The 16234-nt window shown below is 45.0% G+C and overlaps 1 protein-coding gene across 3 annotated transcripts in view; it reads right to left on the bottom strand.

Annotated features, from left to right (window-relative positions):
• Positions 1-16234, bottom strand: part of TTC7B (tetratricopeptide repeat domain 7B) — a 239683-nt gene that overhangs the window by 154309 nt on the left and 69140 nt on the right. For all 3 annotated transcript variants that reach the window (XM_082841924.1, XM_082841925.1, XM_082841923.1), the window contains exon 5: positions 9533-9654. In XM_082841924.1, coding sequence (XP_082698050.1) covers positions 9533-9654 — 122 coding nt within the window. The remainder of the gene's footprint in view (positions 1-9532; positions 9655-16234) is intronic.

Below are 16234 nucleotides of genomic sequence, written 5' to 3'. Positions count from 1 at the left end.
GACCTGGTTTCTCTCTGAAAGCAAGAAGCACGTCTGGCTGCTCACCATTTCACCCCCAGCACCTGGAGAACATCTGGCAGGAGTAGCAGCTGAATAAACACTGGCAGAACAAGTGAATGTTGGAACAAATCGTCTGAAACTAAACAGAGTTGGGCAGTAGTCCTCACACCACACTGTTACGTTCCTGCTGTGTATGCTCACTGAGGATACTCCTGTCCAGAGCATGACCCAAGAGTCGGCCTGCAAATATTGCCCTCCATGAAAGAAAATTCCAGGGTCAATCTCTGGTCGTATCAAGAATTATCGGGAAATATCAAAAAAAAAAGTGAATTTTGATTTTTTAGCCACAACTGTTATATAACCATCTCTTTTGGGGAAAACGTGCAAAGTGAAAGGCTGAATTTAAAGAGGTAGTATCGCCTTCTTCTCCTTTCCTAAGGTGTAAGCCTACTTGTAGTTATTTATTTTCCTGTTGGACTAGAGAATCTACTGGGATCGTCTGCTGTCTCAACCCTAGCTCCTAGCACATAAATGTTTGCTGGATGAACAAATAAGTGAATGAATAAACAAAGAACCTCCCCCTTCCCTCCTGCCTCCATTAAAATAGAAAATCACTATCCCGGACAAACCCAAGGTGAAGAACTGGAATAATCTCCGGTACTAGTTCATCTTTCAGGGAATTCCAACTCTGAATGGAGGCTGAAGGAGGCAGCCTACAGCTGGGAGAAACCCTCCGGAGAGGGGCCTTTGTGAGATGCGAGTAACTGCTAATTAGTTCACCGGTCCCCTCCCCATGCCCCGTGCTCCCACCCTATCCCGCCTTGTACTCTGGAAGCCTCAGATGACCTACCCCGTTCTGCTGCTGAAGCCAGGACAGGCCAACGTGGATGCACCCACCTTGCTGAACGCGGATAACGCTTTGATGGCGCAAGCCTCGAACACGCCGTGGGTGCTCGCGCTTATGCAGTGCATTGAAAGCAACTACCCGTCCCCCATAATTCATTCCCTGAAATGTATCACGGAAAGTGGTCCTGGAATTTCATAATTAAAACTGACAAAGACTCCTTTGTTTCCATACTAAAGTTTTGATGGCATTAAGGGATGAGCCAGACCTAGTCTACACTGAAACAAAACAGAGAAGACTTGGCTGACGCTTTTTATTCCATAAACAATTACAACTAGACTGGCTTTAAAAGTCCTTATTTTCTCAGCCTAATGTATTCCTTGCGGCTCTGCTGCCCAGAGCTCCATCTTCAAGAAGAGAACGCTAACTGGGCGTGGTCATTCTGTGCGAGCGCTGAGAAAACTGGGCTGGGCGTCAGCAGGGGGAGGCACAGGCCACCAGCTAGCTGTGTGACCCTGAATAAATCACACTGCCTTGTTTAATTCTCTTCTTTTTCTTTCTTTCTTTTTTTTTTTTTTTTTTTTTAGCAGTTTTAGGTTTACAACAAAATTGATAGGAAGGTACAGAAATTTCCCGAAGTCCACAGTTCACCTTAGGGTTCACTCTAAGGAATTGAATAGTGTTGCACATTCCATGGGTTTGGACAAAAGTATAATGACACCTATCCATCATTATAATGGCACACAAAGTATTTTCACTGCTCTAAAAAACGTCTATGTGCTCTGTATTCATCTCCCCTCTCTCCCAAACTCCTGGCGATCTTTTTATTGTCTCCACTGTTTGGTCTTCTCTAGAATAGCATATAAATGGGATCTTTTTTTTTCCTTGAAAAGAGAGGGTCAAAGCCTTTAAGTCTATAAGACCACTCATGGTCCTCCACAGGCTCTAGGCGGCAAACTCCCCCGCTAAACACTGTGGCTTTTCTTCCAATATGGAGCCCTGTCCCACTGGTCCCGCTGAGCGGCCACCTGGAGGTGCAGGAGGACATGTGTAGGGTATTTGTTCACAGGAAGGCTACAAGTTTTGTGTCCCTTGTCACAATGAACCCAGATGCCTGTCGGGTGTGTTAGAAACAGAGGAGCCATTTCTTCGGGCTCCTGCTCTGAGCACACCCCAGCACTGCCTTGTTTACTGACGGCCTCCCTGAGCAAAATGTAAACCCCATCAAGGCAGTGACTGGGTCTGACCTGTTCGCTTAGAACAGCGTTTGGCACTAGTAAATAACCTCTTGAGGTTCTTGATAAATATTTATTAAATGATCCTTGAATGTGATTTCTCTGGACCTCAGAGTCCTCAGCTACAAAGGGCAGTGATTTTTAAAAATATGCTCTAACCATTGGGACTCCAGGATTTTCAGATTCTATATCCGACCTTCAGCTCAACTATTATGAAAATTTTCCTTATTACTGAAATGACTCATGGGAAGTGCTTAGCACAGTTCGCTAGGTTGACCCAAAGTCTTCTAGACCCAGGACTGCTTGAATGACAAGTGGCATCACCGAGGTGGTCCTGGCTGACCAGGCTGCAGGACTCACACTGGTCCGTAAACTTCCCTCCTGAAGCTGTTGTGAATAAAGGAAGTAGCCCACTTACATGGACTCCCCCCCCCGACTCCCTCCATCACTCCATCTTTCTCTCAGTCCAATACATACATGGTTCTTGCTGAGATCAGAACGTAGCCTATGGCTGAAAACCAAGTAAAATGAACCAAGTCCGACTGACATGGTGGGCGTGATTCTGCTGGCACTAGACCCCTCCCAAATGAACTACCCTAGCCTTGGCCCTTCCTGATACCCCATCCTTCTCCACACCTGAAGAATAAATTTCCTGCATCTTAGCCTGGATTTCAGTCTTCCACCATCTCTCCGCCATCCATCCTTCCAGCGAGAACCCTAACTTGGAAAAGGAAATGGGAACGGAAATAACATTTATTTAAAGTGACCCACATCTGACACCACCACTTCATTCGTGCCGCTCTTTCCCCAATCTAGCTTGTGCTCTGATCATCCACCAAAGTCCTTTCAAGGTCACAAAGTCTTTCCATATTATCGAATCCAAGTACTTTGGTATTTACCCTTATTAACACCTCAGCATCATCAGGTGAGCCCTTCCTCCTCTTCAGGCACCTTAGGCTTCTACGAGGACACGCCCTCGTGGTCCCTCCTACCTCGGGCAGCTCCCCTATGGGCTCCTCCTCCTTGGCCCAACTCCAACTCTTGCAGGTTTCCTGCTGGGTCCTGGGCTTTGCTTCTCTCTTTACGGTCTGTCCCTCTCAGCCCATCCAGTCCAGGGCTTTAAATATAATCAACATGCTGAGACTCCCAACTTATAACTCAAGGTTCAACCTCCCCTGCGCTCATCTCTCCTCCTAGTCGACACTGCCACTTGGAAATCTCACAGGCTCTCAAATGATACACATCCAAAGGGAAATCTCTGATTTCCCCTTTTCCGAATCTGGTCCTCTCCTTGTCCCCACTCCATCTAACCAGTTGCTCCGACTGCAACTGGGGAGTCATTCCTGATTCCTCTGTTCCCCTTCCCGCTCCCCCCCAAATCCAATTCATCACCTAGTCCCCACACCAGTTGGGATCACACATCAATGAACAGCAGTTCTACCATACATCTCCAATCCATCTACTTGTCTTGGTCCCTACTACCACTGTCATCTTTTTTTTTTTTTTGCGGTACGCCGGCCTCTCACTGCTGTGGCCTCTCCCGTTGCGGAGCACAGGCTCCGGACGCGCAGGCTCAGCGGCCATGGCTCACGGGCCCAGCCGCTCCGCGGCACGTGGGATCCTCCCGGACCAGGGCACGAACCCGCGTCCCCTGCATCGGCAGGCGGACTCTCAACCACTGCGCCACCAGGGAAGCCCCCCTGTCTCCTTTGAGGTGAACATCTGATGCCTTGCCCACCACTGTCACCTCGCCTTTGTTTTGGTGACTTGGGGATTTTTCTTTGGACAATCGCTACTCTCCCATTGTACGCCGCCACAGTAGATCTGCCTTTTCAGGGTAAGCCAAACCAGGAGAGTCTGTGACTCTCCCCCTTCCAACTCTGCTGCAGCCACACTGGGCTCTTTTCAGGTTCCTAAACACATCAAACTTCCCTGGGTCAAGACCTTACACGTGGTGGGCCCTCTGCTTGCAGCACTCTTTCTCCTGCTTGTGGCACGCTTACTTCCTTCTCATCCTTCAAGTCTTGGTCTCATGTCACTTCCTCAGGAGGCCTGGCCTGACCACCCTACCTAAGCAGGTGCCCTCTGTTATTTGCTGCACCCATTCGTTTCCTAGCATTTATTACGATTTGTAATTATAAACATTGGTTTACTTGTTTATTATCTTCTCCCTCACTAGGCTGTATCCTCCCTGAGAACCCGGACTATGTGTCTTATATTCCCCAATTCAGTACCAAGCACAGTACCGGCACATAGCAGAACTATGTTGGATAACTGACCCAACCTACTGCATGCCAGGTCCTGTGCTGGGAGGTTTATATAGAAACACATACATTACTGTATAAGCCTCTGCTCCAACCAGAGTGGTCTCCTGACACCCTGCAGAATATATACAATGCTGAGTACAGTTCTAACCCCAGGTTTCCACCAACTAGTTGGAAAGCACCCCTGACTCTCCCAAATCTGTGCACCTACATCATTTCAATCCCGCTTCTCCAAAGCTTTACTCCCCTTCCCAAATCTTCCGCCGTCTCAACAGGCAGCCTCCTTATTTGGCTTTCTGGCAACCTGGACTTCCCCTGTCACACATGTACAGACTATCCTGAGACTGCTTCTTTTAGTTAATTCCCTGAGATGAAGTTCTAGGAGGTCAGGGACTTTGTCGTTCTTTTCCGCATTAAAGCCCCAGTGCTAGGACGGCGCCTGGCTACTATGCAATTAGTCCTCACTAAATGGATGAATAAGTACTTTACTGAATGAATGAATGGGCCTGGAAACCTCAGCTCAGTTACAGTGATTATTAGGTGTTCTTGCATTGTTTACTCTTTTATACAACCATACTGTCGCCTATAAAGTTACTTATTTTCACATCTTACCCTTTTTCTTTTCTCCTACTATCTCCCACAGTGCAGGCTCATTTCTTTTTACTCTCTGAATCTCTCGAGAAATGTCATGTAGCAAAAGTTGATACATACGAAACGCTTACTGGAAATGTGTCTGAATTTTCTCATGTTCCTTGCATTTGACTCCTAATGTAAAAAGCAGGGGGCAGTTGAAAAAACAACCACTTCTATCACCGCCAGAAGGAAGACGTACTGAAGGCAAGAATGCAGAGGACAAGGACAAGTCGCTCCGGTGCCTGGGGAGGCCAGTGCATCGAGCCAAGCCCTCTCCCTCCCCCTCCCTCCCGCCCCCAACAGGGCCTGTGGGAGCCCCTCTGCTGCTACTGTTTCTCTGAGGCCATAAACCCAGGAACCTCGGCAGCCCATGGGACGCTGCAGGCCTCATGGCCCTTCTTCCTGCCTTCTAATTCCAAGCTACACTGAGCAGGGCTGAACAGTTGCAAAGGTCAACAAGATGACTGGGGAAGTTTAAAAACTTTGAAAAGTCAATGCGTAGTGCTAATTAGAGGTTTATTTAAAGCCAACAAATGCATAGTGCTGACTGACTGTAATAACACAACTCCAAAAAGCCCTCCATCCCACTTTATTCCCTGGCCTGGCTGCAGGCACGTGGGGGGCAGCCCAGAGTCTGACCATATTGCCTGACTTCCTACCTTCTCCGAGGATCTCCCACACAGAACTCCGTGATGCACCCTAGGAAAGAGGACGACCCAGCGGGTACACTTCGCAGACACTGACGCTCATTTGCCTTCTTGCTTGAATTTATCCCCACCCTCCCGGAATTAAAACCAATTCAGAGCCAGGGGAAACACACACTACAGTCCATGTGGCTTGCCCAGTGCACCTGACATGCTGGAGCAAGAAGCAAAGCCCCTTGAGATGTCCTTGGCTGCCCTTTGCTTATAAGATAGAGTTCAAGATTCCCAAACAACGTGGAGTAAATAAACGGCCTCCCAAACCCGAGCTTCTCTGCATTGTGGCCTCAAGGACCCAAGGAGGGGCAACACTTCTCAGAAGGCTGAGGGGAGCCCCAGGCTGAGGCTGTTTCTCTGCACACTGCCCAGAACACCCAGTGCTAGTGCCTCACACCAGGCGGCCCCGCCTCCTTTCTCTGAAACACTGGGGTGGCCCTCGGTGATTAGGGGTTACCCAAGCTAATTGTTACGCATCTCGAGCAGAGCTGGCTCACACCAGCAGTCATAAACGAGGGCCCTTCCTTGAAAACTCTGCTGTGTGAGGCTCTGCAGTGAAATGAGTGGCGCCTGCTTCGAGAACGTCCACTTCAGCTGGAGCCCGACCTTCCTGTGGTCCCACTTCCAGCTGGAAAGCCAGCCGGGCATCGTCATCACTGGAAGTTACAATTTCCCCCTGCCTGTTCGCCTGATGCTGCAGCAGATGCTTCCACATGCGTTCTCTTATTTGCGCCACACGCAGCTCTCTGGTTCTGGCACTATTTTACAGATAAAGAAACGGACACCCAGCGAGGAGAAGGGCTGGTCCCTTCTCCGGTCCTCTGGCTCCAGCGCCCTTGCTTCCCCTCATCCGAGTGCCTACCGTGGGCGAGGAAACGCGAAAAGCTCAGAGGCAGCAGCCCTGGCCCTCTGCGGCTAACGCGCTCTGCCTCCACCCTCTGCACAGCCTCAGCAGGACGGTTTTCTCATCCACAGCAGGCCTGCTGCTGCCACCCAGAGGGATGAGAGAAACCCCCGTGAAATCGACGTGGGTGTGTGCCAAGCCAGACCACGCCCAAGGACACTGGGGCTGGGATGATGACAGGTGCTGTCTCCCTCCCAGGGGACAGGGGAGAAGGGGGAGTGAGGGGGCAACAAGGAGAGGGAGGGGAAGGGGGTGAGGCAGGAAAGAGAGGGGGAGGAAAGGAGCGGGGAGAGGGGCAGGGGGAGGAGGAGAGAAGAAGAAACATATGATTTGTGACAGGCTGTAGATGAGACATGAGGAAAAGTGTGATGAGAAAACACCAATTCGTGGAGGCTGGGGACCATCCCCCGGCAATGTCTCATCCCGGGGTCAAGCGCTCCCTCACAAGTGAGGCTGGATGGTGGACGAGGCCACGGTTTGAAGGTTGAGCCAAGGCCCTGAACACAGCATTTCCCCTGCAGTGGGGGCAGCACTGAAAGGACTGAGGTCAGAGGCCTGGCAGCCAGGTCACCGTGCGTGTAATAGAGGCGATGCTGTTTACACCGCCAACCCCAAGGGCGGTGGTGGGTGTGGAAGATATAACGCCATGAGGATCAACGATGAAATAAAAGTACTTGGTAAACAGAAGAGAGATCTAAGGGATCAGAGCGGCCCAGAAGCTGGTCCTGGCGTCAGGTTCTTTCTGAAAGAGACCCAAGTTCACGGGCTTGGCAACTAAAAGGCTGAACATATTTAAGTGTATTTCTAAAGAAAAAGATACGCTTTACCAATTAGTAACTCTTATTGCCAAACTCATCTAAGATGCATTTTCCTAACCCTGAAAATCAGTCAAATCCTGTCAATCCCAGATATATATATTTCTAAGTTGTAGAAACACAAAAAGGGAGCGAGACGACGAAGGAGCAGAGCAAACACATTGGAAGATGGGAAGCCGCTGGAGTTTAGGGATGGCTCCCGCCTCCATTTGCCCCCACTTGCTCCGCAGAGACACTGGCGGTACGCGTCCACTGATGAATGCCCCCCGGGTGTGGCTCTTGGGCCCCGAGTGACCCACCGTGTAAGTCAGCAGCCCTGACAGCGCTTGGCATGTCCAAAACCTCCCACTGGTCTCTCTCCTTTCGTCCGTGTTTCGTGGTCTCAAAACTGGCCCTCACCTCCACCTACCCACGTAACCTCTTGTTACCGCTTTAGAACAAGAGCCCTCCAGGGCGGCCGGCTCAATGCATCACTGGTCTTTAGAGCCCAGGGAGAAGACCAAGAGGACAAGAAGAAACGAAGAGGGGCTTCAAAATTAAGCAGTCCCTTAACTTTGACTATGTCAATGGGAACCTTCTTGAACTTGGGTAAGATAAAATGAGACATGAGCCAGTAAGCAATTCCCAGCATGTAATCCATCACCTAGTGCAAACCTCTCATCATTATTTTTTAGTTGGGTTCTGGTGGGCATCCAGAGGTTCGGGGCAAGAGGACAGAGCCCCATAGCCCCGCTTCTTCCTCCTCGACGAATAAACTTCAAATAGGAAAATAAGTCGTCTGGCCGGTCCTTATCAATCTCACACAAAACATTTTCAATAGAAGGTATTGGTTTGGGACTCCTGAAAGCCCCAGGGAAATTCATTCCGGCCTCTGGACTTGCATATCAATCACACACACTCACAGGTTAGAGGGAGGGAAAGCCAGGGTTGGAGTTTCCTCTGTGATGACACTATTTATTGTGAAGAGGGAGAATAAACAGAAAAAATATTCTACGTTCCCTCCCTTCTCTCTCTATTTATAACAGCAAAGAAACTAGAACTCAAAACTCAGTCTAGAGGACATGCACCATCACTCAGACGATCTCAATCAGTGACAGATGAGATCAAACTCAAAAGCATCTATGCCAAAGCTACCAAGCCATTCCAAACTTTGGGGTGTTTATTGCAGCCTTTTGTGGGCCCTGCCAATCTGAACCTTTGGAGCAAAGCAGGCCTTCTCCACAAACAGTTTAATAGGATTTGGAAAATAAGCATTTACTCCCCCAAGAAATGGGAAACAGAAGCACGTGGCTCTGGGCAGGTGAAATCCCACTTCCATGAGCTACGCCCCAAGGTTTGAAGCTCTTGAAAATGAAGAGGGAGCAACTCCCCTGTTCAGTTATCCAATCTGCAGCTTAAAGCGCTACTGGACTATTCCTGAGGAAGGGGCCTCCCACGCACAGCCTAGGAGGAGCTATGGGGGAACCAGATACCTACTGTTGGTCTCCATGCACATCTATCCTGCAGCAAAATGTCAAAACAAGGGACAGCTGAAGAGATTTGGAAGAGTATCATTGCATTTCTCATAAGAGCAACACGAAAAGGAAAACAAGCATCAAATGCATGAGAGAGCTATCCCTTACGTGCAGGCTCTTAAACCTTTTTAAAACTCTTTTCAAGGGCAGCTCAAGGGGAAAATGTACCTGTGTGGCATTACAGCCATACTCGCTTTCATAAAAACCGTCTGAAATTTGGCAAATCCAGTTCTCTAAACGGATCAGCCATTCAAAGGCAGGTGATCCTGTGGGCCAGGGTTTCCGATCCATTCATTTTCCCCGCAACAAAGCAGGGAGGCCTGTGCAGTACCATCCCAGGGAGGCAAGGGAGCACAGAGCATGGGCCCCATTCCCTCCTGGTCCCGGTGCTCCACACTGTGACTCGTACTCATGGGGGGGCCTCCTCCCTCCCCCCACCTTCAAATCTCATGGGAAAGTGAGGACCCAGGTGGAGAAGAGACAAAAGAGCCTATGCTCATTCTTTTTTTGAAAAAAAATTTATATTTAAAATTGCTTTATGATAAAAACTAAACTGAAGACAGCATTATAAGGCTTTCTACTTTCCTTCTTTAGGAACTTGATTTAGAAAAAGAAGAAGGCTTACCCATTTTTGAAATAGAGGACATGGGCTCTCTGTAGTCCTGTTTCTAGGAAAAAACCTAGTTCTTGATCGTGGGGAGCAGAGCCAGGCTTAGGACTTCTGTTTTGAATATTAGAAAGTATTACCTAGAAGGGGAGAAAATCGGAAAACTAATCAGATCCACATGCAAGCCTGCCTCCTTCAAACCCTGTCTCTAAATGCACTGCAGGACTTGAAAAAATAACTTCTGTATGCAAACATCAGTGCAAGGCACTGATGTAGAAGTGTAGCGATAAGAAAAGCAGAGAGAATGACTTCTGTGAGACAGGGAACAACTGCTAACCCCGGGCCACGTGTGGCCCTCCTGGCACTGAGGACAGAGGAGTGAAGGGTGCTGATGAGCGCACGGTGCCAGGAGAAGCATTAGAGGTGGAGTGGCTCTGCCGAAGGCCAGGATGTTGACAGAGAGGCTGAGTGACACAGAAGCCAGTCCAGCAATGGACAGAAACAGTCATCATCCACCAATGGCTGAGGTCACTGATGGGTGGCCCGTGGCTTCAGCCCTCCAGAGTTTGATGAGCTTCAGAAAGAGCTGGAAGGTGCCATGATTGGCACTGGCTCTGGAATTAACCAGAGAGGGCAAATTCACCAGGCTACAGAGCTGAGGCCTGTGGACTGGGCAGCAGCCACCTATTCTCAAGGGGAGAGTTGAGAAAAACCACCTCGACTCGCCCTCTCCCCAAACTTGACCTCTTGTCAGCAGATAACGAGGTTTTAAAGGTTGACGTGTTTAGCCCCGCCAGAAAGACTGCCAACTAGTCAAGAGAAAGGCTTGCAAGTTGAGGGGGATACAGTGAAGTGTAAACACTTAGCTATGGTTACAGAGGCTGCTCTCCTTAAACTCACAAGTCAAATAAAGCATTTATCAACCAGAAGCTACTGTGGCCCATTTCAAAACCACAGGAGTGCTCTCCAAACATGCTGCCAACATCTGCTGAGTCAGCAGCTCTCCAAAGATCCAGCTGTTAGCCAGACCCCAAATATTTTAGAGGCCTTGAAATTATTCTCCAAATGGAGCTGAAGGAATTGCTGGCTCTCTACCTTATGAGCTTTAGGGAGGGAAAAAAAAGTAGAAGACACACAATGAACAATACATTGTGGAACGAAAGCCAGGTGGGCAACCCTTGCCTTTGAACTACATCCCAGCACCTTATCAAAACTGCCTGGCTCCTTCTTGACTTAGCCCTTGGCTCTGCAAGTGCTAAGAGGTAGGTAGGTGTTCCTCCTGCCTCTGAGAACTGTCATTTTTGGCTTCACCCTCACCCATCCTCGAAGTGCTGGAGATGCACAGAGTGCGGTTCTGGGCCCTTGTCCTTCTCTGTGAAGTGTCTCTCAAGATGATCTCATCCACTCCTCAAAAATCAGCTACATGCTGCCGAATCCCAAATTTATAATCTCTAGTCCAGACTTTCCCAGACTCATATATCCAACTACTTCCTTGACATTTCCACTTGGGGGTCCAATGCTGAAACTTTAAAAAATTATCCTCCATTTGCTTTTGATAATAGTTTTTAATTTTTTTAAATGCCATGGTTATTTTAAAGTGAAAACAATGTAGTACAGTACAAAAAGAAAATTAAAAATCATCTCAAAATTCTACCACATAGAAATAGCCAGTGAACATTGATTGAACGATAACCCAGCTATCTCCATGTACGTATGTATCAAGAGGAGAGAAAGATAATAATCATTTTACAAACATTGAGATTGTTACACATACTGGTTTTAATTTTAAATTTAACAGGAGAAACTAAAGTGTGACCAAAGTAATCACTCAACCTCAGAAAAATGTGGTTTTTTTTACACATAGTTCATACATTTATGTCTCTCTAACGTTAAAAATATGTTATATTTATTACATGTATGCATGTGTGTTATATGTATGTGTATATAGACAGAAAGACAGAGACAGGGAGACAAAGAAAGAGCCAGAGAAAGGACAGAAAGTAGGTCATTCTTTTATCTACACATTTCAACACTATACAGTATCTGCTGACCCAGAGCAAAAATGAGGAAACTGACATATTCATACTACCTCCTCCTTTGCCTTCTCCTCAGCCTCTTATTTTTGTTATAGTACTGTTTTTTATTGCCAAGGTACCTAACAATTATGTTCTACCCCATAATTGTTTTGCATCAGTTCTATATCAAAATGCATTTGAGGGGCAAGATAGGGGTAGAGGATTAAGAGGTACAAACTAGTATGTATAAAATAAATATGCTACAAGGATATATAGTACAACACAGGGAATACAGCCAATATTTTATAATAACTGTAAATGGGATATAACCTTTATAAATTGTGAACCACTATGCTGTACCCCTAAAACATATAATACTGTACAGCAACTATACCTCAATCAATCAATCAAATGCATTCATTGTTTCTTTATTTTAAATTGATGCTTGCTTGGTGGAATATTGCCAAAAAGGGCTCGTGGATGCTACAGGCCCTGAATTCTTACAGGTGTAAGAATGTCTGTCTCTTGTCTCTGTTCCTCTAAACCTGAGTATGACATTCTCAGATTTCCCACTTTCTCTCCCTCAGAACATGGCAGACGATACTCCAGTCTTCCAGCACCGACAGTTGCTGTGGACAACTCGGAAGCCAGCCTTACTGGTCTCCCTGCAGACAATCTGCAAAGAGCAGTCCTTTTCTCCCTGAAGTCTAGAAGATCTACCAGGTGTTGTCTTGCCGCTCATCATTCTATGTCAGCTATTCTTGGAACACAGTATGAACACTCAATCTAAAACTTCAGATCTGTGGTATCAAGTAAGGCACTGGACTCGGGCTGCCATTCTGGGTTCAAAGCCCAGCTCCACTACTATGGGCAAGTCACAGTCTCTAAAGTTTTCTCATTGGTAAAATGGAGATGGTAATAGAATTTTTCACTTAGTGAAGTCCTATGAACTAAATGGAATAATAAATGGATAGAACACTTAGCACAGTGTGTAGCAAGTGCTGAATAAAGCCTTACTTTGTTGAAGAATTTCTCTTTGATTATATAACTGCATTTTCTTATCTAGTCTGGTTTTTTCCATTTTCTTTTTCAGGAATACTAATTGTGTGCACTGTCTTAATTACTGTAGCTTTGTACAATAGAAAGTTAAGAGATTGGGAAGTGTGAGTCCCTCAACTTTGTTCTTTTTCAAGATTGTTTTGGCTCTTCTGGTCCCTTGCATTTCCCTATTAATTTGTGAATCAGCTTATCGATTTCTGCAAAAAAGGCAGCTAGGATTTTAATGGGGATTGGGTTGAATTTGTAGATCAATTTGGGGAGTATTGTCATCTTAACAAATTAAGTCTTTTGTTCCATGAGTGTAGGACGCCTTTCCATTTATGGAGGTTTTCTTTCATTTCTTTCAACAGTGATTTGTAGTTCTCAGAATATAAGGTTTGAGCTTCTTTTTATTATCCCAATGCATTTTAATCTTTTTGATGCTATTAGAAGTGGAATTACAATTTTAATTTCATTTTCAGATTGCTCATTGCTAGTGTATACAAATAAAAGTGATTTTTGTATATTGACCTTGTATCCTACAACCTTGCTGAAATCATTTATTATTTATAGTATTTTTTGTGTGCATTCCTTAGAATTTTCTATATACAAGATCATGTCATCTGTAAATATAGTTTTACTTCTTTTTTTAAAAATATTTTATTTTTTGGCTCTGTTGGGTCTCTCTTGCTGCACGCTGGCTTTCTCTAGTTGCGGCGAGCAGGGGCTACTCTTCACTGTGGTGAGTGTGCTTCTCATTGTGGTGGCTTCTCTTGCTGTGGAGCACGGGCTCTAGGCGTGCAGGCTCACAGGGCTTCAGTAGTTGTGGCGCACGGGCTTAGTTGCTCCACAGCATGTGGGATCTTCCCGGACCAGGGTTCAAACTCACGTCCCCTGCACTGGCAGGCGGATTCTTAACCACTGTGCCACCAGGGAAATCCCTCCCTTTTCAATCTGGATGCCTTTTATTTCTTTTTCCTGCCTAATCTGATCTTGGAAGGAAAGCATCCACTCTTTCACCATTAGATATGTTGTTAGACATGGGTTTTCATGGATGCCTTCTATCAGGTTGAGGATATTCATTTCTTATTTTTTTAATTTTTCTTTACTTCTATTCCTAGTTTGTTGTGTGTTTTTGTTATCATGGGGATTGTTGGACTTTGCCAAATGAGTTCTCTGCATCTACTGAGATTATCATTATCATGTGGTTTTTGTCTTTTATTCTATTTATATGTTGTATTACATTCATTGATTTCCATACGTTAAATCAACCTTGCATTTCTGAAAAGAATCTCGCTTGCTGGTATATAATACCTTCTCTATGCTGTTAGATTCAGTTTGCTGGTATTTTGTTGAGGATATCTGCATCTGTATTCATAAGAGATACTGGTCTCTGGGACTTCCCTGGTGGCGCAGTGGTTAAGAATCCTCCTGCCAATGCAGGGGACACGGGTTCGAGTCCTGGTCTGGGAAAATCCCACATGCCGCAGAGCAACTAAGCCCATGCACCACAACTACTGATCCTGTGCTCCAGAGCCTAAGTGCCACAACTACTGGAGCCCACGTGCCTAGAGCCCGTGCTCCACAGCAAGAGAAGCTACCGCAATGAGAAGCCCGCACACCGCAACAAAGAGTAGCCCCCACTCACTGCAACTAGAGAAAGCCCACGCGCAGCAATGAAGACCCAACACAGCCAAAAATTAATTAATTAATCAATTAATACAAAAAAAAGAGATACTGGTCTCATAAAATTAGTTAGGGAGTGTTTTACTCCTCTTCTACTTTCTGAAAGCTTCTATAGTACTGGCCTCATTTCTCCCTTAAACTGAATCTCTCTTCATTGAATTCACCAAGGAAGCCAACTTGACCTGTAGTTTTCTTTATGGGATGATTTTTAATGATAAAGTCAATTTCTTTAATTCATATAGGTATACTTGAGTTATCTATTCTTTCTTGAGTGAGCTTTGGTACCTTGTGTCTTTCTGGGAATTTGTCTATTTTCTATAAATGATCAAGTTTATTTGCATAAAGTTGGTCATAATTTTCCCTTACAGCCTTTCAATGTCTATAGATCTATAGAAGTTCCTCCTTTTTTCTGGGTATTGATAATTTGTGTCTTCTCTCTTTAATTCTTGTTCAGCTTATTAATAGTTTACACAAATTTTATTGATCTTTTCTAAGACTCCAGTTTTGGTTTCACTAGTTTTCTCTACTGTTTATCTGTTTTCTATTTCACTGATTTCTGTTCTAATCGTTCTTATTCCCTTCCTTCTGCTTATTTTGGCTTTAATTTGTTCATCTTTTTCTAGTTCCTTGAGTTGGAAATGTAGATCATTGATTTGAAATTTTTCTTCTTTTCTACTATACACATTTAATGTTATAAACTCTTCTATACATTTTGTTTTCTATATCTTGAAGCTCTATTATTAGGTATACACACTTCTAGGATTATAATGTCTTGATGAATTGACTCCTTTTATTATATCTCCCTTTATCTCCTATAATATCCCTTGTTTCTAATTCTACTTTATGATATAATACAGTCACTCTAGCTTTGTTTTGATTATTGTTTGCATAGTGTGTAATTTTACCTTTTATCTACCTATGTTTTAATATTTAAATCATTTTCTTGTAGATAGAAAATCTCTGCCTTTAAATTGGGGTGCTTAGACAATTTACATTTAATATAATTATTGACATGGTTGGAATCATCTTGCTAGTTTTTGTTTTATTGTCCCATATGTTCTTTGTTCCTTTTTCTCACTTTCTTCTTTTTTTTTGGATTGATGATTCCATTTCATTTCCACTATCAACTGGTTAATTATGTCTCTTTCTTATTTTTTAGTGGCTGCCCTAGGGTTTATAATATAGCTCTTTATAACATCTCTAAGTAATATTACACCAATTCATATATAGTATAAACACCTGATAACAATATATTTCTATTTCCTCCACTATCTTTTTTGCTATTGTTGTCACACATTTTACTTCTATATTATAAATCCCATAATACATTGTTCATATTTTTGGTTTAGGCAGTCGATTATCTTTTAAAGAAATTAAACATAAGAAAGTCTTCTCTTTTTTTTTTTTGCGGTACGCGGGCCTCTCCCTGTTGTGGCCTCTCCCGTTGTGGAGCACAGGCTCCGGACGCGCAGGCTCAGTGGCCATGGTTCACGGGCCCAGCCGCTTCGTGGCATGTGGGATCTTCCCAGACTGGGGCACAAACCTGTGTCCCCTGCATCAGCAGGCAGACTCTCAACCACTGCGCAACGAGGGAAGCCCGAAAGTCTTCTTTATTTACCCTCATTGTAACCATTTATGATGCTCTTGATTTCACTGTGTGGGTCTGTATTTTCTTCTGCTTGAAGAACTTCTTTAACATTTCCTGTCACACAGGCGTGCTGGCAATGCATTCTGTCAACTTTTATTTGTTCTAAAAAAGTCTTTATTTGTCTTTCCAGTGTCTTCTAAACTGCATATTGTTTTCTAATGATAAGTCTTCTATAACTCTTATCTTTTTTCTTCTGTATTTAAAGTTTCTTTTTCTCTGGTTGCCTTCAAGACTTTTGTCTTTGATTTACAACACTTTGACTATGATGTGTCTAAGTGTATGTTTGTATTTATCCTGCTTGGGGTTCTCTGAGATTCTTGGATCTGAGATTCC

This window comes from Leucopleurus acutus (genome assembly GCF_964270905.1).
Source record: "Leucopleurus acutus genome assembly, chromosome: 1".
Classification (NCBI taxonomy): domain Eukaryota; kingdom Metazoa; phylum Chordata; class Mammalia; order Artiodactyla; family Delphinidae; genus Leucopleurus; species Leucopleurus acutus.
The sequence above is the reverse complement of the archived record's forward strand: the minus strand, read 5'-3'. Positions and strand labels throughout refer to the sequence as shown.